General features: G+C 40.4%; 1 protein-coding gene across 2 annotated transcripts; it reads left to right on the forward strand.

Moving 5' to 3' along the window:
• The first annotated feature begins 15 nt into the window (after nucleotides 1–15).
• On the forward strand, nucleotides 16–23,867 carry klhl24a (kelch-like family member 24a). Of its 2 annotated transcripts, none has more exons than XM_039814697.1 (8): nucleotides 16–191; nucleotides 1,551–1,669; nucleotides 1,790–2,634; nucleotides 6,939–7,123; nucleotides 11,667–11,785; nucleotides 17,992–18,180; nucleotides 19,277–19,465; nucleotides 19,576–23,867. In XM_039814697.1, exons 2-8 carry the CDS (start codon nucleotides 1,595–1,597, stop codon nucleotides 19,774–19,776), a joined length of 1,803 nt encoding a protein of 600 aa, XP_039670631.1. In that variant the 5' UTR covers nucleotides 16–191; nucleotides 1,551–1,594; the 3' UTR covers nucleotides 19,777–23,867. The 2 variants fall into 2 exon arrangements, with proteins under 2 accessions (XP_039670631.1, XP_039670632.1); XM_039814698.1 differs by having other exon boundaries at nucleotides 16–186.

The raw sequence follows: 23,867 nt of genomic DNA on the forward strand, positions 1-23,867 counted from the left end.
AGCCCTTTTGTTTTTGTCATCCCCTGAAAGTCAAAATGTCCCGGCTATATAACAGCCTACCTTGTTGGCCATAACTATTCGAGGGCAGACATTGTTAAAGATATTGTTAAACTATATTTCAGATTTATTTTTGTTTTGTTTTGTTCACTTGTGACCGAAGAGGAAGTTTCATCTGGAAACGTCTCTGTAAGGTAACGACTTGTATCTATTACAAAAGATGTTGTTAATGAGTTTGTGACTTCTGAATTTGGAATTATTACTTACTTTCCGGTTGAATTTGTATTGAGTAAAGCTATTGCTAGTGTTTTTTTCTAGTATGTTTACAAGGGCTAACGGTCGGCACGAGGCAAAGTCTCCTTTGTCTAAATACAGAAACACAACTGTTTTCTTGTTCACTGTTCAGCGTTACCTCGCATCATATATACATGAAAACATTTTACTTGATTGTCTGTAATTAATACTTAAATAGTGGGATATAATGTCATATTTAGCAAAAAAATAAATAGCAAAATAATATGTATATGATTTTTTCCCACATCAATTACAACAATAAAAAAATGGTTTATTTCATTTTATGTAATTTGTTGTTTTTATATCATTTTATTGTACTCCTCCTCAGCTGGTATTAGTCACAAAGTAAAGATTTCGTGCATCAGACACCTCTGGCTAAACCTGTCCTCTGCTCCACATGACATCAAGGAGTTGCTGCTGCACGTTAATAACCCACTTGAATAGGTTGAGTCTCCCCAGGCTGAGCCATAGTTAAAAATAACCTGAGATCAATGACCTCACAGTAGGAAAGGCCATACATAAGAGAGTTTTTAATGTTTTGATGAAATATCTTCAAGAACTTGAGAATTGGCTGCCCCAAATATACACCCATTCTTTGTGGATCTCAACAAAGCATAATTCATGGGACACATTGGTGGTAAAAAAATGTCCAAAGACTACAGGACTAACTAAAACAGAATATGACTTAAGGTTATCAGTTGCACTGGCTTTGCAAATGTTGTTCGAACAATGATTTTGGGGTGTCCCTCCTCCCCCACACTCTCTTTCAAAACACACCTGAATGAAATGTAGGTTGGCATTCCTACCGTTGCTCAACCTCTCTCCCGCCTGTATCTCTTTTTCATCTTCCATCTCGTGCAGTTCATTGTGCTGCAGGGCACAACTGTTTTGCAGCATTGATGACCTAAAGCAACGTTCAGGCAGATTTGTGTGCAGCTCAGATTTCATTCCTCGAAACTTTTTTTCTTAAACTGTGATGCAAGACATTTTAGTTCTACCCCATGGGCTTGACAAATGTTTTTTTCTTCCTGCTTTTGTACACATGCTTTGTGGCTTCACTCTGTGAGTGCTTTGTTTGCCCATAGTGAATCTTCTCAATTTGTACTACAGTGATCCAATTCAGTTGTTTTTTATGAATTCATGAACTGGCTATCCCCTCCTACCACACCTGATAAGATGCCATGATAATAGTATATAGTGATATAATGGAAACATGTTTCTTTTGTACTAACACTGTACTGATTGGTCTCCATCCTCAGGTCATCTTAAAGCTTAGAGAAGGTCTACGTTTAAGGTAGCAGCCATGGTGTTGATTCTGGGCAGAAGGATGAACAGGGAGGACTCTGGGATCAGAGACTCACCAGCTGTCAAACGCAAGGTGCTGTCAAAAGCTTTTTTTTTTTATCTTGCAGCTTTTGTCCCAAGTGATTAAAGGCAGAAATTGTAAAAAGAAAAAAAAAGAAGAAAAAAACATGTCTATGTGTTGTTGTCTCCTAAGGTGTTTGAGGTTGACTCCAAAACCTTTGCCAGCCAGGATGTCTTGGACTTCTGTTCTGGCTCATCCCACTCAGAGGGCATTCTGCAGGTATTCAATGAGTTTCGCGACTGCCGCCTGTTCACTGATGTTGTCATCAGTGTGCAGGGCCGTGAGTTCCCCTGCCATCGCGCTGTGCTCTCTGCCTGCTCCTCCTACTTCAGAGCCATGTTCTGCAACGATCACCGTGAGAGCCGCGAGATGCTGGTCGAGATCAACGGCATCCTGGCTGAGGCGATGGACTCCTTCCTCACCTATGTTTACACCGGCCGTGCCAAAATCACCACAGAGAATGTCCAGTTCCTCTTTGAGACCTCCAGCCTCTTCCAGATCTACACACTGCGTGATGCCTGTGCCAAGTTCCTGGAAGACCAGCTGGACCCTTGCAACTGCCTGGGCATCCAGCGCTTCGCAGATGCCCATGCCCTGAAGCAGCTAGCCAGCCGATGCCGCAGTTACGCCATTGCCAACTTCTCAGACGTGGCTCAGCACGAGGAGTTCCTCGACCTACGCAAAGAAGAGCTGGAAGAGTACACTGGCAGTGATGAGCTGGCCATCGGTAAGGAGGAGGAGGTGTTTGAGGCAGTGATGAGATGGGTGTACCACGATGTGGAGCACAGGAAGCCCATGCTTAAGGACCTGCTGCACCATGTGCGACTGCCCCTTCTGCACCCCAACTACTTTGTCCAGACAGTGGAGGGAGACCAGATTATCCAGAATGCCCCGGAGTGCTACCAGCTTCTCCACGAGGCCAGACGCTACCACGTGCTCGGAAATGAAATGATGTCACCCAGAACTCGTCCACGCAGGTAACTAAAATGTCGACTGACTAGTTATGAGAAAGGCGACAGATGATCTAGCCTAGATGTTATGTCCAAGATGGGAAAAAAACAGTGATCCATCAATCCGTTTGTCCTGTCACAACATTGGCTTGTGGAAGAAAAGTATGACTTGTTAGTCTGCTTTTACAGCATATATATATATATATTTTACTTGAACTTTCCCTTTTTTAAATCAACACAGTGACACACATGAAGTGAACTATACTAAACTGTCAAATTATACCCCTTAGTTAAACTTGTAGCACCTTTTGCAAAGCTGTAAGTCGCGGGGTATGTCTACAGTTTTCACATCGAGACTGACATTTTGCCATTCCTCCTTGCAAAACACCGAGCTCAGTGAGGTTGATGGAGACATTTGTCAACAGCGCCAGTTCTTCACATCTGATTGATTCAGGTCTGACTTACTTGCCATTCTAACACCTGGATATTTTATTTGTGAACCATCCATTGTAATTTTGCTTATTTTGGACATTGTCTTGTTGGAAGACAAATCTCCGTCCCAGTCTCAGGTCTTTTGCAGACTCCATCAGGTTTTCTCCCAGAATTCCTGTATTTGGCTCCATCCATCTTCCCATCAATTTTAACCATCTCCCTGTCCCTGCTGAAAAAAGCAGGCCCAAACCATGAAGCCACCAATTTTGACAGTGGGATGGTGTGTCAGGGTGATGAGCTGTGTTGCTTTACGCCAAACATAATGTTTTGCATTATGCCAAAATTGTTTTGTTTCATCTGACCAGAGCACCTTCTTCCACATTTTGGTGTGTCCCAGGTGGCTTTTGGCAAACTTTAAACAACACTTTTATGATATCTTTAAGAAATGGCTTTCTTCTTGCCACTCTTCCATAAAGGCCAGATTTGTGCAGTATTCCTGATTTTGTCCTATGGACAGAGTCTCCCACCTCAGCTGTAGATCTCTGCAGTTCATCCAGAGTGATCATGGGCCTCTTGGCTGCATCTCTGATCAGTCTCTCATTGTATGAGCTGAAAGTTTAGAGGGACGGCCGGCCTAGATTTGTAGTGGTCTGATACTCCTTCCATTTCAATATTATCGCTTGCAAGTGCTCCTTGGGATGTTTAAAGCTTGGGAAATCTTTTGTATCCAACCGGCTTTAAACTTCTCCACAACAGTACCGGACCTGCCTGGTGTGTTCCTTGTTCTTCATGATGCTCTCTGCGCTTTACACGCCTCTGAGACTATCACAGAGCAGGTGCATGTATACGGAGACTTGATTACACACCAGGTGGATTCTATTTATCATCATTAGTCATTTAGGTCAACATTGGATCATTCAGAGATCCTCACTGAACTTCTGGGAGAGTTTGCTGCACTGAAAGTAAAAGGGGCTGAATAATTTTGCACTTCACTTTTCAGTTTTTATTTGTTAAAAAAGTTTGAAATAGCCAATAATTTCGTTCCACTCATAATTGGGACCCACTTGTTGTTGATTCTACACAAAAATTACAGTTTTATATCTTTATGTTTGAGGCCTGAAATGTGGCAAAAGGTCGAAACGTTCAAAAGAATACTTGCGAAGGCATATATATATATATATATATATATATATATATATATATGCTGTGTTGCAGTCACATGAGTGATGAATGACTGTTACCTCGGCTTTGTTGTGCACCAGTTCTTTTCTATTAAAAAAAAGAAAAAAAAGATAGTTTGATCTTTTCTGATTGCTGTTTTGGTTTGTTGGGTTCAAACAGCTCTTACACTGGGATGCCAGAGATCAGAATGAGATAAGAAAAACGTGTCTTTAAAGGAACACGCCGACTTATTGGGAATTTAGCTTATTCAACGTAACCCCCAGAGTAAGACAAGTCCATACATACCCTTCTCATCTCCGTGCGTGCTGTAACGCTGTCTGATGGCTCCAGCGGCATCAGGCCATCACAGAACAGGCAGGTGAATGGTTCCAGCAATCCTACTGCTCCGAATAAGTGACAAAATAATGCCAACATAGCCCTATTTACATGTTGTGATTTGTAGAGTCAATAACGTTCAGCAAACAATTCACGGTACATCGTTCATTCCTACATTCTAACAAACCAGGAACTATATTCTTAGGTGGAAGAATATAGTACTTTGGCGGAGTGATATGCTCGCAGCAAGCCTGTCTGAGAATATAGTTCCCGGTTTGTTTACGGTTAGAAGATGGCTGTGTCTCATGTTACGTTGTTTTTTGTACATGCTGTGACTCTACAAATCACAACATGTAAATAGGAACATGTTGGCGTTATTTTGTCATTTTTGTCACAATTCGGAGCAGTAGGATTACTGGAACCATTCACCTGCAGGATCTGTGCTAGGCTAAGCTAATGCTGGAGCCGTCAGACAGCGTTACAGCACGCACGGAGATGAGAAGGTTATGTATCGACTTGTCTTACTCTTGGGGTTACGGTGAATAAGCTAAAGTCCTAATAAGTCGGCGTGTTCCTTTAAAAGCAGTTAGTCGCCCTTTGATCCTACATTCATTGTATAGCTAGAGGCTACAATGATGAATGATAAACTTGGTGCTCCCGCAGTGTTGTTGCTGCGTCTGTGTTATTAGTGTACATGTTTGTGTTAGAGAGACAGACAGTCAGTTAGACAGAGAGTGTTATTGTACTGAACAGACAAGTGTGCCTTTGACTCAGCAGTGTTTTGTGGCCCTATTTTGAAATGGAAATGATAATGAGGGAGGCAGGGCGAGTTCCTATACAGACAATTATGTGACGCAAGAAACGGCAAATGTTCAGTCTTGTTATCATACCAGCAAAGTAACTCACCTTGTCGATGTATTTGGCTTTCGGTGTTCTCACCTGTTCACTTTTTACCTGTTTTATTTGTTGCTTTTATTTTGGTGCTTCTTTTATTTGAAGAGTGTGCAGTTGGATGTTACGATGTCGTGTTCGATGAAGGAAAAAACGTTGGCGCTGACTGAAACCTTATGAATGAGATACAAAACGGACCATATGGCAGCCTGCTGTACAACAGTACAGCTGCCTTTGTGTGTTAAACAACTGACAACAGTGCCAGTTGTCAGTTATTAATGCAGTGTGACGTGTATTTCAGGTGTATTGTGTCCGTATCCAGGCAGATCTCTTCAGATTAGCAAGCCAACCAGTCAGCTTCGTCTGCCCCTGAGGGCCAAGTCTGCTCCTGCTAAAAACAGATGCCTGGTTCTCCCCTTTCTGTGTCTACATCAGCGCCTTTTTTTCTTCTTTTGGGAAGCCTCTAGAATATAATTAATCACATGCACACACACATTGCGTGCACACACATGAAGCTAAAATGCTCCTGGGCTGTCTTATACTGTAGATGATTACAGGCATGTGAAACGGCCCGGATCTCCGACTTGTATCTGAGTAAACAGATAAAGAACTGTGGGGCAAAGTGCAAAGAAACATACTTTTGTGCCACATTTGTTCTTACGGTGGTATTCAAAATGTACTGGATTTTCTTTATACAGTCTAGTCTTCATCTGGCATCAATATTTTAGAAGGATTCAATAATAAAAGAAGCTGTAGTTAATTTGCTTGCTTCCCCTAGGAAATGCGGTCATATCCACGGCATGTTTTGAACAGCCAAATAGAAAAGCTTTATGATAATGGAAATTCAGCTCAAGTCTAGCCCCACGTGTGTTTTTGTTGTATTTACCACTCCGTTCCTGCCCTTGCACAAATTTCTGCCATCTGTAATTAGAAATCCCTCCAAGTGTTGACATGTGCATGTTTATGTCTTTATAACCTTTGTATAGGCCAACTGATATACAGCATTTTAATTAGATACCATGTCTGTAATCTGTACATTCTTGTAGCAAGCCTTTAAATTGAAATATGCTCGTCTTGTGTTAATTTTCTTTATTTTTATTTTTTTATAATAATGGCTTCAGCTGTGTTGTTATTTCCCTCCATCTCTGAATGTTTCAATGCTTTCCCTTTGCCTTGCCTTGTCTGCTCTAGAAGTGGAACGGTTCACAAAATTCACAGTTTGGTTCGTATTACGGTTTTCGGTTAAGTACGCTTTTGGTACAAAGGGGGGGCATTACACTTGACACCCCATCCGTGCCAATAACTGGGTTATTGTTGAGGCTATTCCCTCCCAATAACTTAATTTGAAGTTTTTTTTTTATCTGCACAAGCCGTTTTGACTGAAATCTGTAAGGCTAACATAACCAAGCAATACATATATGCATGCCCCAAACTGTTACTAGCGAACCGAACGGTTCGGATATTTTACTTGAACCGTTTCATCCCTAGTCTGCTCCCTTTTCTTTTTACAGGTCGACTGGATATTCTGAGGTGATTGTAGTGGTGGGGGGTTGTGAGAGAATGGGGGGCTTCAACCTGCCCTACACTGAATGCTATGATCCAGTCACAGGAGAGTGGAAATCCCTGGCCAAACTACCTGAGTTCACCAAGTCAGAGTATGCTGTCTGCGCCCTCCGCAATGACATTCTGGTGTCAGGTAAGACCCCGCTACATCTGTTACAAACCATTCAATAGCATGGTCCTGTCAAGGCTTGAAATTAACACCAGCCAAACTGCAATATACAGGTATCTATTAACTGTGGCAGATAATGTTTTTAAGTTACGGATGCTAAATTAAATTCTATATATTAATACATCTTTCCAAAGTGTGTGACAATTTTGCTAGCATGTTGTCTTTCATTTTTTACTATTTATTTTCTATCTCACGAAAACTATTAGAACATTTAAAATGGCTATTAACTTTGAATCTCAAGTCAATTTTAAGCCTTGGTACTGATACTATTACACCACTTTCTATATGGTTAGACTCCATATTGTCTCGTTTGTTACAAAGTCTAGTTTCTCCTAATAATGGGCAGTGGTGGCCTAAAGTTAGAGAAGCGAGCTTGGGACCGGGAGGTCGTCGGTTCAATCTCCAGACCGACAAGTTGGGGAAAGTGCAGTGCGTGTCCCTCCCTCATTTGAGCAAGGCCCCTAATCCCAACTCCTCCATCAGACTGTGGTTGACAGGCATCAACTGTGTGAATGTTACAGTTGCAAATGAGAAATTGTTCTCAATTGACTTACCTGGATAAATAAAGGTTTAAAACAAAGAATCTATCCCCAAGTGGAGTGGTAGGCCATGGTGGCTGTATATCCTGTGTTATTTTTACAGTCAAAGGAAAATATGAGAGCAACATCTGGATGATGCACACTCCAGGCTCAGTGCTGAGAGAGGCCTTCATTGGCCAGCTCATTCCCTCATTCCCTCCCTCTTCCTATTGGCCAATCATCAGGGTCACCACCTGTTACATTGGTTCAGCAGCTTTCTAGGATCTTCTGTATGCAACAATCGAACATATCTTTTTCATTTTCTAATAGGTTGTGATGTGATTATCTTGAAATAAACCTAAATCTGAGATATTATAACTTATTGCTTTCTGGCAAGGCTGCTGCATTTTTGGAACTGAGCATGGGCCAAGTGTGGCGTAAGCCTTCTTTTGGTGAAATACAGATCTAGATTAAACAAAACTATCTTTCATCTTAACCTATGAGGTCAGTGGAAGGTAGTTTCTGAAGCCAAACATTGATATAAACGTGTTGTGTACAAGATGCAGTTCTGTATGCTGGTTGGTTATCGGGTATGGAGGTTTGAAGTGGTTTCCCTTTTTTTTGGATATGTTTCCAAGAATAAACATTGACAGAAGTTCAAATGTGCCTGTTGGGACTGCTCATGCTCAAACATTTTTTACATGAGCTGCAAAACAGTACTGTACAAAAACAGCAGTTAAAAGATACAGAGAAGGGGGGAAAAAAAGAAGGAGATGTAGAGAAAAAAAGTTATCCCCTTCAGCAGTGTTTTGCTTTTTTATGCTCTCGCTGTGCCAAGTCCTCACGTGTTTGCTATCAATCTACCTTCACGTGCTGCCTGGATAAGTCAACATACACCCCCCTCCCCCCGTCTTTCTGACTCACACACATACATATGCACTACTGCTTTGTAGCATATTATGATCTTTGTTGCTCCATTTTCTTCCTTTGTTGTCCAATCTGCCTTGAAACATTTAATCCCCTTTTCTCAACTTTATTTTTGTATTGCACTCTCTCAATTACATTCACACACATACCTCCAGTCTGTCTGCCCCTCTCCTCACACTGGGAACTGGTGCACATACTTTGGAGGGCCTCCAGTCTCTAACATAGCTGCAGTTAGCTGTGGTCTTAAAGAGATACTAGGCCGATATTCAACCAACTTTGTAGCATAATCATGTAGTATGTGTAAATGAACTATATTAAAGGTGCCCTGACACACATATTTCATGACTTTGTGGTAATGTCTGAAGTTCTACCATGGACTCTGTAACATTTTTTGTGGAAAAAATGCCTTAGTTACCTTGCTTCAAGCCATTCTAGTGTGTTATAGAAAGCCTGCAGGAAGACAAAACTAGACGCTTATCAAATATAAACAAATATTTTGTTACTGTATTATCTATTTCTTGCCTAAATCTTTTCAGAAACACATTTTAGCTTACCATTTAACTGTTAGACGAGATTGTTTGTTGCCAGCTGGCCACCATACTGATTCTGTGACTTGCTCGCATTACGTACCCACCAGTGGAAGCGTTTATTGGAATGGCACGCCACAGTGCATTTTGGTTTTGAGCCAAAGGGAATATCACAGTCACTTTTCGGTCTCTTCTCTGGCTATGTAACACCAATTTAATTGTTTTCTTAAATTGGTGCTACATGCCATGATCAACCCAGTTTAATGAAAAAAAACCTCTTTCCAGCATTACAACACTTCTTTAAATAGAATGTGGCCCTATTGAGTGTACAAAACCTCTTAGGACAGGGACTGACTTTCTCACATCCACAGCATTGAAATCAGCCTCTTTGTCAGACCCAGATTGAGCATGCTGAATTAACTATCAAATGCTTTAAATTCTGGAGTACTTCAGATTACAGTCTGCATGATCTCAGTTATGTTCGGATCTCACAAGAGCTTGGTTTATTGTGGTAACATTAAAATAAAGATTTAGATAATGTCTTATCAGCTAATGAGCAGAAAAACACATGTGCTTGCCTCACATTACAGAGGGGTGGACATCATAGTCGTTAGCAGCCTGGTTTTTCCAGTTTTCTTTCTCCGACAACAGACATATTATAACATACTGAACTAGAGCATTTGCATTAGCATTACAACTTAAAGCAATGCATAACTCTCAGAAAGCCGTCACACAACTCATATTGGGACCTCCCAAAGACGCCTCTTGTTCCTTAAGAACAGTGATTAGCAGCAGTGGTCCTCCTCATCTGAGTCAGTAGGACGGAAGTTTTTGGTGGGGAAAAAAAAGCCAGCCTTCTAAAGGTAGTAGTTCTGTTAAATAGCTTTTCTCAGTTTGCAGGGGCTATCTTTGAAGTGGTCTGTCCTCTGTTAATGTGTTTCCATCATGCAAATCTTGCCTCAGTGGCAGCAGGCTGTCTGGCTCTTTTAATATTCAGAAGATCAACAAGCAGACACATGTTAACTTCCTTCCCTTGTCTCCTTTCGTCTGTGTGCTACAGTATAATTTTAATTAACGATTGAACATTAATAACCCATATTACCGATGTAGAACCACTGGTTTATATATAATAGGTGACCTTTCACGGAGGTGATTTTTTTATTGTTAGGATGAAACACATGCCTAATAACCATACCCACTGGTCTGATTCTGTCTGTCAGTTATCTTAAAATACTGCTTAGTTTGCATGCAAAGAGGCCTAGAGACACCTTTTGTTTACGCTGGCAGGTTTTCTTTATGCTTTTATTATTGCTCCATATAACCAACCACGTACAAAGAAAACACCCAATGGCAAATTGCTGACACCATCACAACAACTTGAGAAATGGTTTTATTTCAGTTTCAAGCGATCATCATGTATTAATTGTTAAATAGGAAACTGCTCTCCTCTGAAGGGCACCGAGTTTGGAGGGTTTTTATTATTTTCCATAATCTGTATTTTATTAACTGATATCACCGCCATGTTATCAATTTAAGTCCCAGTGTGAAATAACACAGATTGTCACTGACTGTTTATGTGCGTGACTGTAGTATCCGTGCTCCACCGATGCTCCAAGATATACTTCTTTTGAACTTATTGTTGGATACATGCCAGCAGATAAGGGTTATTGGAATTAATAACAGTACAGTGGCCACACAATTCACCTAGTTCTTCAAATGTCTTTAGATAATGTTGTATCTTTTCCTTTTTAACCTAAATTGGACACTGTTTTTATCAGTTAACCTACATTTTATCACGTCTTTGTCTGTCCTTCATGCTATAACTTTAGCTTGTGCCACCCGTTGCATTTTTTTAAAGATTTTGCCTCAGTCTCTGGAGGATTAATAGACAGGTGTGTGTGTGTGTGTGTGTGTGTGTGTGTGTGTGTGTGTGTGTGTGTGTGTGTGTGTGTGTGTGTGTGTGTGTGTGTGTGTGTGTGTGTGTGTGTGTGTGTGTGTGTGTGTGGTTATAGAGAGAGAGGGAGAGAGGGCACATGTCAAGACTTGTTAAAAATGTGTCTGGGTCACACTGTAACTTGGTCAGGTGCCTGTTATTATTCTCTAACTTCCTACAGAGCATGTTTGCCCAGAGACAACAGATGTTGACAACAGACAGTCGTACTGTAGTAGTAGTCATGCTGTAACTCGATTAGCTGCAAAAGAGCCTGATTATGGCCTGTTTGCTTTAGAAATTATTTAAAACCCAACAGTCCACACCTGGGAAATAATGAAACATGATTTGTGTGTGTGTGTGTGTGTGTGTGTGTGTGTGTGTTTAAATATGGAACTTGTTGTATATTTGACTGTGTGTGAGGAAACAAGCTCAGGTTAAAGTCAGATTTTACACCTGTCATTTGTATCATCAACTGGATTACAAATGATAGCACTAACAATCAGATTTTTCTAGTGGTAAATTTACTGAACCCAAAATTGTCTTAACTATTGTATTGAATTTATTAACCATTGACCGGCATCTTTGTCCCTTGGTGCTTTTAGGTGGTCGTATCAACAGCAGGGACGTGTGGATGTATAACTCCCAGCTCAACCTGTGGATCAGAGTGGCTTCTCTTAACAAAGGCCGCTGGAGACACAAGATGGGCGTCCTACTGGGCAAGGTAAGGAGGGAGCCTCAAGTTGGATGTATGCATCTGCATCAGGGTGCATGGTTACCCCACCGTGGATGCCTCTGATGTATGGGTTGACTTATAGTTGTGTCAGATTTCACTCGTTGATAGCACCCTTACAACTCTAGATAGCTGTGTCGTACATTATCGGGCCCTCTCGTATACCCCGAAGTAATCGTGCTAAAATTTTTCATTTACTATATGATACAGAGCGACTATGGAGCCAAGCAAAAATCGCTGCAAGCTAAGTGACTGCTGTAAAATTGGTTTTGCTAGATCACTAAATATGAGAATGAGTAGTCAAAATCACAATCCTGTGAGGAGCTACCGGCAGTTACAGGTGTGTTTTAGGTGTGTGTACTGGGCAACTGTTCAGGCAATGACAATTGCGGCTCCTAAAGAAGTCAGCGTAGATGCTGCAGTATCAGTTAAGTATTTTTTGAAAATGCTTGCCCTTTTCCAAACTGTCAGCAATGAGGGCTTCTCGGATGGTTCTGTGTAACAAACCATCTAATCTGCCACAACAGGTTACATTTTGACTCCTTTCAAAATCATATGTCTTATCCTACTGTTGCACATATTCTCTAACCTGCAGGCTTGAAGGAATTTGTAAACACACAGAGGGCTTTGCATACTTAGTGATGATTGACATTAAGTATCTAGTCTTAACTTAGACCTACGTAAGTCACTCATCAGTGGCAGAAACACTGAGGAATATCAGTCATATCATTTGACTATTGCCTGCTTTCTGCTTATCAGTGATCCTCCATGTTGGTATATGAGGGCACCTTGTGACAGGTAGCAATATTATATTATTTGTGTGTGTGTGACACATCCGTTTGTTGCCCCAGGGTTTGTAAATGGCTGGTGACAGCCCGTCTCACAAATCCTAGATACAAACAAGCTGATTCAACATAGAGAAGGAAGTTTGCCTTTATGTTAAACTGGCATATAAACAAGTTATGTTAGCTACTACACGTGGCACATACTTCAACTGTCACTTGTAATTAGTCCTACACATTTCCTTCTTCCTCTAGTACAGGGCTAGGTGGACATTCTTATTTGAAGGCAGTGGGAGTTTAATGGACGTGTGCCAGCACCTCACACTTTCAAGTTAAGGACTAGCTTAGTCCACTTGCCCATAACATGTGTCTCTACTGCGCAATCACATATGCCTGGGAGAACCCCTGATAAGCCTGTAAACCCACACTGGGTTTGCATACATAGGCATAATTAAGCACAATTACTCTACTGTAAATATATACATTACAAGGCTGTTGATTTTCTTACAGCATGCTGCGTTCCATTTACAAGAAAAGAAAATAATATATTAAATTGTGTGGCCGGGTTGGCTCAGTGGGTAGAGCAGGCGCACATATACCTGGAGATTTATGCCTCGACGCAGAGGTCCAGGGTTTGAATCCGACCTGTGACGATTTCCTCCATGTCTTTCCCCTTTCTCACCTAGCTGTCCTATCAAATAAAGGCAGAAAAGCCCAAAAATAATCTTTAATATTATATTAAATTACTGTAATCCTAACCTGTGAAATGTTCGTAACCACATGTTGTGTTTGGAAATGTTCTTAAACTAGAAAGTCAAGTCTGTCTTCATTGCATTTTTGTAGCATTTGTGGTTGTAAAGACCATCTTTATGCAAGTGAAATGTTGTTACGACTATGGCATGTGTACCTCACGAGAGGGTTCTGAACTGTAAGCTGAACAGAGCATAAACAGAGATGCCTCAGGCTAATGCACCACTCGCATGTGTGTGTTTTAGTCAAGTACACAAGCATGTAAACACACAAAGAACATGGACACAAGTACAAGTCTTTTTGGAAAGCTTTGGGCTGAAACAGCCCTTTAATTCCTTTGTCAGAAAGGGCCTGACTCAGGATGGGTTCTTGTCAAATGCAGCAGTTCTGGCCAATCTGTATTGAATTTTGTATTACTTCCAAACAACACTCAAATGCTTAGTTGCCTTGCCACAGAAACCACAAACACATGTTCGGCGTGCATTCAAAGTAACTGCACTCAGGTCCTCCACAACAGTGAGGTAATCAGCTGGAGGGTCACTCTCTGGCTATAAAAGTCAGCAATTAACTCTGAGTCATGTATCAAGTTACGGTGAAAACAAGATGGACCCAAATGGCTATCATTTAACCTGACTCTAAAAGTTATAGAACATTAAAGGAAACCAAGCTCAAAATTACTGATCTGCAGCTGACTTAACACTCTCATGCAAAGATTATTTGACGCTAAAATAAGACGGCATAGTAGATGTGTTTGTGCAGCACCATTTATTATGTACTGTATTTCTATACTTGCATGCAAGGCCTGCAACTTAGAAGTTAAACTGGCCAGGCATCACACACAACATATAAGAGGCAGTTGTACATATATAGTGCTGCACATTATATAAGCATACATAAAAACACATTCCTCTGAGATGTTAAATCCCAGGAGAGGCTCTTGTCTGCAGCCACTTCCTGTATCTGTCACAAACATGGGTGTTTTGTCTTCTCCTTTATCCTCCTCTTCTCATGTCTTATTTGTCTCTTTCCGTTTAATTGACAGAGATTTTCTTTAGAGATTACCTTGTGCTTCTTATCTCTGGTGCTTCTTGATTTTATCATTTTTCCTCCGAACTCAGTTTTTTGGTGTTTATGCCATTTCCTTTCCTTATATCATTTCACAGATTGGTCAGGTCTTTTTGTTCTCTTTTCATTCCAAATTATACCCTCCTCCCCCATCTAAAAACACACACATTATCTATCTCTTCAGAAAGTATCTCTGTGTGTTTTGTTTCCCCATTCTTCCTCAGAATTCAGTTCCTCCTCCTCATTTCCTCATTCTGTCTGTAATTTGATATAAAGTTTATGCTTCAGTTGCAAGAATGGAGAAAGAAGGTTGTGGGTTGTAAACAAGGCACGAGAGCATGTTCACGCTCTCGTGCCAAGACCTCAACGCTGATTTCCACTATCTCAAACAATAAAGCATATTCTGTTCAAATTTAAATCAAATTTCTTTTTACTTGCACACATAAGCACGCCCACATTTGTCTTATTATACTTGTTCAGACACTATATCTATTCACTTTGTCCTTTCCACAACCTTAAGTCTAAACTTCTAAAACTGGTTCTTACAGGGATATTAAGTATAGGAACACACACACTTCTCAGTGTCTTGTATTCTGTGATGTCCTGTTGGACTGGTCTTGTTTCCATAGTAGAAGCAAAAATAGGTCACCACTTGTTTACCTCTCCCTGTTATGGCTGCACTTGGTGACGGCTGTTCTCATCTATCATAATGTCTTTCTATCTCTTTGTGTCTCTGTCAGTCCGTTTCTCTCTATTCTCCAAAGTTGTTTTCACCGTGGATACCTCAGTGTTTCTCTTGTTGTCACTACTTCTCACCTTTCTGCATGTTAGGGACATTTAATCATTAAGCCCTGTATGTTTGAACATGGTCATAAAAAAAAAGTGAATGTGCTTGTTCGGTGGTTAGCAAGTGTTTCCTCAGAGAGTCATGAATGATGTTTAGCTTAGTGTTTATGTGCTAACCGCATATCTCAAGTCGGTATAGAGTATGTGCTACCATCATTGAGCTAATGTAGAATGTGCCTATATATTGATACACTTACACTTTATGTATGGTAACCGTGTGGGGTGTTTTATTGAGTGACTGAGGGCGAAAAGAAAAGAGTGATCCAGTGCCCCCAAACACCCTCTCTCACTCTTCAAACAACCTAGTGTCTGGATAGCCTCAGTGGCTAGTTAAAGGGTCAGTTCATCAAAATTATGAAAAATACACCTCTCATTTAACTTTAGGGTCCCCATTACTCTGGGCAACCCACAGCCCTCGCTGTCAACAGATTCCATAGGGACTTGCAAACAAACTTCACTTTCCACTTTACAGCAAGGTCTGGAGATTTTCCAAAATAACCAGACATTGTTTCTGGAAGGACACTTTGCTATTCAAATTATTAATTTTGCAATGCTTTTAGCACAACAAACAAAATTCTGTGCAATAAACCTCTATATATAATACAACCTGTGTGGCTTTAAATTACATGAAAGTAAAAATAATGGGTGACCTGGCCTAACCCCTCAACATATGGCATTTGATTAACTTCTATATCTTCAGTTAGTGTTAATTTCGTCAGACGAGACAAGACTAAATATGTTCGTCAACGACCTTTTTTTCCATGACTAAGACGAGACGATGACGAGACTGCGCCAATGTCCAAAAACGCTGACTAAGACTAAATTAACATGCATTATTGTTGAAGAAAAAAGACGAGACTAAAATGTTTTGCATAAAATAAAAACTAAGATAAAATCTCTCTTCATTTTCGTCTACAATCGTCTCTACTTTTTCATCATGAGATAGAATATTCAGCTGTTACTGAGACCCGGTGCTAAGGCACCGACAGGTGCCCTAATGACCGTTATCTACCGGACCGAATAGCCTGCGCTTCTCTCTGATGCTCCTAAACGGACATTAGAGTCAACCGAAACATCAATGCACGGGGCGCTAGTTAACACTACACTTGGCAGCAGGTAACGTTAGCCTACCGTTAGCTAGCAGTTGGATTTAACACAGTTAAAATGCTGACAGCTAAACGGTGTAAAGGTTTGTCTCTATTTCCAACACGAGACGTACGACAGTCTGTAGCTGCCGTTGTCTGAAAAACAACACATGTTGCGTTCACTTGAAATACGCCTCGCCAGTTTCGTGCTGCATTTATTTTATTGTAAAATATCCTTTCCCCATGCAGTGGTTGTTTTTGTCGTTTACTGGTGAAGTAAGGAAGAGGCTCAATATTTATATAACTTTATAGCATTTATTTATTTTTATAACTATTTGACTGAAATGGTTATCAGAAATAATTTATTTAAAAAAGACTAAAATGTTTCGACTAAAACTTGACTAAAATGGCGAGACTTTTAGTCAACTAAAACTCGACTAAGATACCTTGAGTTCTCTTTTGACTAAAACTAGACTAAAATGACGAGACTTTTAGTCGACTAAAACTTGACTAACAAAAATGTTTGGCACAAGACTAAGACTAAGACTAAATTAAAAATAGGTGACAAAATTAACACTATCTTCAGTGCTACACATTCCTTTTATATCTCTTTTTGTTTCTCTTTCACAACCTGCATTTACCATTTGTTATCAGCTGTGGTTATCACATTTGGTATCTTCTATAGTCTTAGTCTGTGAATTACAGTGTGTGTCTGTTGTCATTGAGACACATGAATGCACAGTAGAAACACAGAGACAACAGTACCTGAGAGGTTTGTGAAAGACTGAAAAGTTCATAAGGGTGTTTTTTTTTCTCTGTTATCAACTGTCGGTTAAAAAAGTGGCAGGGCTATCAATTAGCCCAGGTGTTGAATGCAAATATCCAGGTGCCCCATCTACTTCTGTCTTTTTGTTCCACATCTTTCTCTTTGTGTCTTTGTTTCTCTCTCTTCTCTCCACCTCTCTCTCCCTCTCCTCTGTACTTGTTTATGCTTCAGGTTTTGTGAAGAGACAGGAACAGCCCGAAGGTTTTCTGTTGCATAAGACCATCTGTTGCTCAGCAGTGCTATGCTCATAACCAGTCATTCTTGACACGTGATCTCCTTCCAATTATTAGCCTAATGAAATAAAAGTTTACCATACATTTCTACCTTCCACCAGCTTTTCCCCCTATTTTCCTATTTATTTTGCCATTCATTGTGCTTCAAGAGGGTCGTATTTGTAACCACAAGCCACTTGTTTAGAGTGCATATCATATATATGGCTAAAGACTTCTCTAGTTTGTAATGCTTTAGCTTCCAGTAAGGTTTATGTTTTTGTTATTGTTAGTTGTTCAGATTTAAAATTTCAGAAATGGCACGGGAAAGCATTTAATCAAATCTATTAACTAGAAATATTTTCTCTCTCTCTTTCTTTCTTTCTTCTCTCTTTCTTTCTTTCTTTCTTTCTCTCTCTCTGTCTCTCTATTATAGTGGATGTGGATGTGTTTCTGTGTACATGGTATAAGTGGCAAAGTATTCATCATCACACCTAAACACAATAATAATTCCCCTAACTCTCAATTTCAGAATGCTGCTCTCTGTAAAGAGCTTGTGGCGCACATCAGTTGTTCCAAGGTGGTGATCTCAACTCTTCCATTAATCTGAATATACTTGTGTGTTTGCCCTCAGGTCTATGCTGTGGGGGGCTATGATGGGCAGAGCCGCCTGAGCAGCGTGGAGTGTTATGACTCCTTCTCTAACCGCTGGACGGAGGTGGCTCCCATGAAAGAGGCGGTCAGCTCTCCGGCCGTGGCCAGCTGCGCCGGCAAGCTCTTTGTCATAGGAGGAGGGCCTGACGATGACACTTGTTCAGACAAGGTGGGAAACTGATGTGTGTCCCCCCCAACCACACACCTAATCACATAGTGATGACAGCTGAGGTGCTTTTTGTCTCAGATAATGATCTTTCAGTAATTATACCTTTTGAGAGAGGTATATATTTAAAATAGGCTGTGCTATAGATAGGCTTCAAAATTAAAAACTAAAGTTTTATGTTAAAAAAGAAAAAAGCCCAACGTAAACTGTAAAATATGTTTCTGGTCTTTCCTTCTTAGGAAAAGACATAGTTTATCTGGTATGAGGAAAGCCGTATCCTGGTCAGTCTGGTTGATCCTGATATAGCTAGTTTAACTGCAATAATTGTTTCCTGATCATTTTGTCCCGTCCCTTTGTTAATTGTGCAGTATTTAATTTCACATCATGAGTCATTGATAGAAACGTATTTACTTAATGACATGACAGTGACGTGTATATTGACACAATGCTGATGGAAATAAGGGAATGGCTCAGGAAGAATAAAAATGAAGCAGGATACGGCAAACCAAACATTTAGAAAGAAATAGACTGTTAAATGTGACGGTAAGGTATCAAGATAAAGATCTTGGAGGGAATGTGAGGTAACGATGTAAAGGAATTCAAGGATTACATCATTTGTGTCATCTGTCAGTATGACTGTATAATACTGTGCTTCAGATAACAGATCAGGACTTGACAGCCCACGCAGGAATAGTTCCATTGGGTTTTGACCGACAGCCATTTGGCTGGTAGTAAACAAACAGACTGGCATTCGCAGGAACTCAAACTTCCATGGAACAGCTGGTGTGTGTGTGTGTGTGTGTGTGTGTGTGTGTGTGTGTGTTTGTGTGTGTGTGTGTGTGTGTGTGTGTGTGTGTGTGTGTGTGTGTGTGTGTGTGTGTGTGTGTGTGTGTGTGTGTGTGTGTGTGTGTGTGTGTGTGTGTGTGTGTGTGTGTGTCCAAACACTGTTTGGAAGGAGGCTATTTTAAAGAAATGTGGGTGAGAGAATGCTTGGATTGTATGCAAAACCACATAGATTCAACCACAGAATGAGCTACATATATTTCTTTCTTTCACCACAATAAAACAAAAACGAACCACTTGTAACTGTATGTCACAGGTTCAGTGCTATGATCCAGAGACGGACTCTTGGTTACTGCGGGCCAACATCCCCATCGCCAAGCGCTGTATCACAGCAGTGTCCCTCAACAACCTGATCTATGTGTGTGGGGGTCTCACCAAGTCCATATTCTGCTACGACCCCGCAGAGGACTACTGGATACATGTGGTTCACACCTTTAACAAACAGGTACTAGATTTAATGCAGATACTGAGCATTTGAGGAACACACTGTTTGAATTCAATTGCAAGAATCCTCTGAAACTGCGACTTCTAACTGCTGTCTCCTTCTCCCTGCAGGAGAGCTGCGGCATGTCAGTGTGCAACGGCAAGATCTTCATCCTTGGTGGCAGAGGGGAAACCGGCGAAGCATCAGACAACATCCTGTGTTACGACCCGGCAACAGGGATCATCACAGGAGTGGCAGCCATGCCGAGGCCGATCTCCTACCATGGCTGTGTAACCATCCACCGCTACAATGACAAGTACCACAGGACCTGACCGTAAACAAGCTCACACACTAAAGAACTTAAACTCTTTTAAAAACGTAAGCTCTTCAAGTTCACCCCCTGCACAACACAAACACACACTTACAACATACACATTAAGGAGCTCAGTCCACAGTACCGTTGGGCTAATTTATTTTCTCACCGCATCATGTAGCAATACTCATTGTGGTGTTGTAAATCTTTTGCTGTTGTGTACTATCGTTATAGCCCTTCTGTGGAAATGCTAAGTGGTTGATAATGCTAATGACTCGTCTGTAACCTGAGCTAAAGTGGAGTCAGATCAACATGGCAGATCTGCCTTGCATTAGCAGTAACTGCACAAGGCTGGGAAGTAATGGATCATATCTCACAGAAGTAAAGGAAACCGATTATGATAAGGGTAAAATAAATAAAAAGTAGCGATATAATAAATATTTTATTGAAAATGATACGAGACTATAAATTGTAATTGCGAGATTAATACTTAACCTTAGGATCAGATATCTAGGGTAACAATATTCTAAACTTAAGGTTCACTTACTATTAAGTTTACTGAAGAAGAGGCAGGGTTGGCTCAGTGGGTAGAGCAGGCGCACATATACTGAGAGGTTTATGCCTCGACGCAGAGGTCCAGGGTTTGAGTCAGACCTGTGACGATTCCCTGCATGTCTTCCCCCTCTCTCTCTCTCCCTTTTCTCGCCTAGCTGTCCTGTCCATTAAAGGTGGAAAAGCCCAACAAAATTATCTTTAAAAAAAATAAAAAGTTTACTGAAGAAAGCCAAGGAATATGGTTGATAACTCAATGAAAAGTAAGTAAAAGTCAGTTCCGATTATTACACGGCCTTGATGAATACTTCATTCTGATTGGTCAAATTTTTTTTTTTCTGTATAACCGACCGTTAAGTATAACAGACTGTTCCCATAGGTAGAGATTTGATCAGACTCTGGCGGACCATTTTTAAATCAACATTTGTGCTATACGGAGCTCATACCGCTAATCAGCGAATCAAAGGGAGAGAGAGGGTGGAGGAAACGGGGATCGCTAGCAGAGCTAATGGCAACAGTGCAAACCGAGCATTAGTTAGCTCTAACATGTTTAGCTTACTCACTGGGACGACCTGGCTTCCGCCGGAGAGCCCTACGTGCTCATCACCAGTAAAGTTAACCGTCCCAACCGGGACGCAGACAAGTAACCTCTGTATGAGCAGCCGAGTAATACGTCATGTAATAAGCGGGATATGTGGAGCTCGCTCTACTTATCACTTAAATATTTCATTATAATATTTGTACATATTGTCTAAGAAAATTGAACATTGAATTTTGTAAATGACAATTAGTAAACTGTTTGCTTACCTAACTGCATATTTGATGGATTTAATACTAACTGAAAGGGCTAAAAGTCCTAATAACATTATTGAGTTTTAGTAATTGATTTTGTGACGACAGTGATTATAAGCAGGTAATCCGTTTAAAAGGGAACTTCCCAACACTGTGCTTTTATTACTGTGCAAAGTTAACATCACCCTGAGATCTCGGTTGCTGATGAGCTGAAATGAACTCAGAGAGTGCTGATGAACAAAAAAAATGCCATTAGGCAAACATTGAAAAGAATGAGCCAATAATGATCTGCCAGCAGAAGAAAAAGCCATATGACTTCATTTTAGACTGATAGATGAGATGTCAGGTCAGTTTTCTAACCTTGTACCCACTGCACTCCATGTGGATACATATACATACAGTACAGTACAACGCAGTACTGGTAAAGAACATTACAAAGTACTGTCCTCCGTTTCTTTTAACTCTTGACTCCTTGATACTAAAAATGACCTGATAAAGAAATGTGGTAAACAGTCAGCCAGCTGCTCTCCCACAGTATCAGTGGTCATAGGTACAAGTTGCTCTCACCCGTTGGCCCAGATCGGTGTTAAGAGAAGAGATAAAGAGGCTGGAACAAAATATTGGAACACAGCCACAGCCGTTAGCTCTTCCCTTTTTTATTTTCACATCCCTGCACTTATCACCTAGTTCTACTTCCCATGTGCATTTCCCTTTTCCTTCCTCCAGCTGTGTAATCACCTCACATTTAGATATCACCTTTTCAAGCTTTATTTTTGCTGCATTTAAGTTCTTAATATTACACTCATTACTGACTTTTTTTTTTTTTTTAAGTTATACTTTTTTGTCTTTTAGAATTGGATGGTTACTGTATTATATGTAGCTTTGGTGTGTCATTTTATATCATTGTTAGTTCATTGGTGTACTGGGCTTGTGGGTGGTTTTGTAGATGTGAGAAGCCTTTGTAGATCAAACTCAAAGACGGCTCTGAATTAGTGGTGTGCATGTATCGTATGTAACGTATGTGTGCGACTTTTACAACTCTGTCTGGATGTGTCGGAGCCAAGGAGATTTATCAAGGAGTTTATCATTGCGCAACTCATAACAGGGGTTTTCACACTAATGGTGGCATCTCTCACCTGTGCACTTACATGTTTTTCGGGGTAACCATAGATACCTCCAGGTGTGTATGTGTCTATGTGTGTTTACTAGTCAGCTAAGGTGGTGTGTGTGTGTGTGTGTGTGTGTGTGTGTGTGTGTGTGTGTGTGTGTGTGTGTGTGTGTGTGTGTGTGTGTGTGTGTGTGTGTGTGTGTGTGTGTGTGTGTGTGTGTGTGTGTGTGTGTGTGTGTGTGTGTGTGTGTGTGGCAGTGCTCTGAATGACAAGGATTTTGGATGATGTGGCTCATGGTCAGTAGACCTTTTACTACAGTAGGCGTTGATAGACTAGAGATATTGCTGTGAATATAACTTTTTTTTTCTTTCTTTAACTTGTATTTAAATGTTTGGTTGCATATTGAGTTTTTCTGTAACAGAGTATTTGACAGCACTTTGACAGAGTCCTGTTAAATGTAGAATTATATGACGTTGATTTCCTTCCTTTTTTTTTTTTTTTTTTACTGTATCAGTAAATGTTCTTTGTTTTCATGTGACGTATGGAAGAGACTGTAAAAGGGCCTGTCAGCGTCTCCTGTTGGCCGTTGTCTGCTATGGCTCGGTTATTCTAACAAAAACAACATAAACTGCTAGACAGAGAACAATGTGTGAGGAAGAGAGTTTTGGCTTTCAATTTTAGGTTAAAAAGTTGCGGATCAGTGAGTTTACATTTGTTAACAATGTGTAACTTCATACACAGCATAAGCATAAGAACATCAGGGATTGTGCCTCCGTCTGTCAGTCACAATGACAAAAACAGGTGGAGGTCTTTCGGCTTAAACCCTCCTCGAGGCAGTTGTTTTTTTCTGGATGGTTCAGTGTCAGGTCTTCAACAGAAGTACAGTCTGGAAAGAAAACCATCCTCAGGCCCGCCCCACACTCCTAGACATAAGTAACATACTGTACCTAGGGGTCACTCAGGAAGCCAACAAGAGGTGGCTAAGAGGAAATAATGTGGTAAAGCAAAAGTTAGAGGGAGTTAGATAAATAGTGATAGAGAGAGAATTTGAGTGTGTGTGCGTCTGTGATTCCACTGAGTATTTACACATAACACGTTACGTTGATTTATTGATTTTCATTATTAGCTTTATAGAGGCCTTCATACATTGTTTGCTTTAATAAGATTATTCATCGTTATTGTCTATTGATTTGTTTTTGTTTTTTGATGGTTGTGTGACCGTTTGTTGCTGAGATGTTTTGACTTCCACATGCAAATGGCATGCTTTAAATTAAACCCCCAAGAGCTGAGCATTAAATGTTGATTGATTGATTTTGATATCAATGCAGATATAAAATAGATTAAATTCAAACCCACTTTGTTGAAAAATGCAGATGGTTAATTGCGCTTGTATGCAAGATGGGGGCTTTAACATGTTAATTGCAGAATGTTGACCTGTGTGCCTTAATAAAAGAATGACGAGTGTGGAATTAAATCTTATCATTTTGTTATAAACTTTTCTTATTGTATGTATGATGTGATATTTTAACACCACTTTCTCCTCAGATGCTCTTTGTCTAACTGCGAGGAAGCTTTGGATTATTGTAAACTGCAGTATGAAATGTAATGGTTGGCTTGTGTAAGAGAAACGTCAATAAAGTTTTTCTTTCCATCCCAA

This window comes from Perca fluviatilis, chromosome 11, assembly GCF_010015445.1.
Source record: "Perca fluviatilis chromosome 11, GENO_Pfluv_1.0, whole genome shotgun sequence".
In the NCBI taxonomy this organism is placed as follows: domain Eukaryota; kingdom Metazoa; phylum Chordata; class Actinopteri; order Perciformes; family Percidae; genus Perca; species Perca fluviatilis.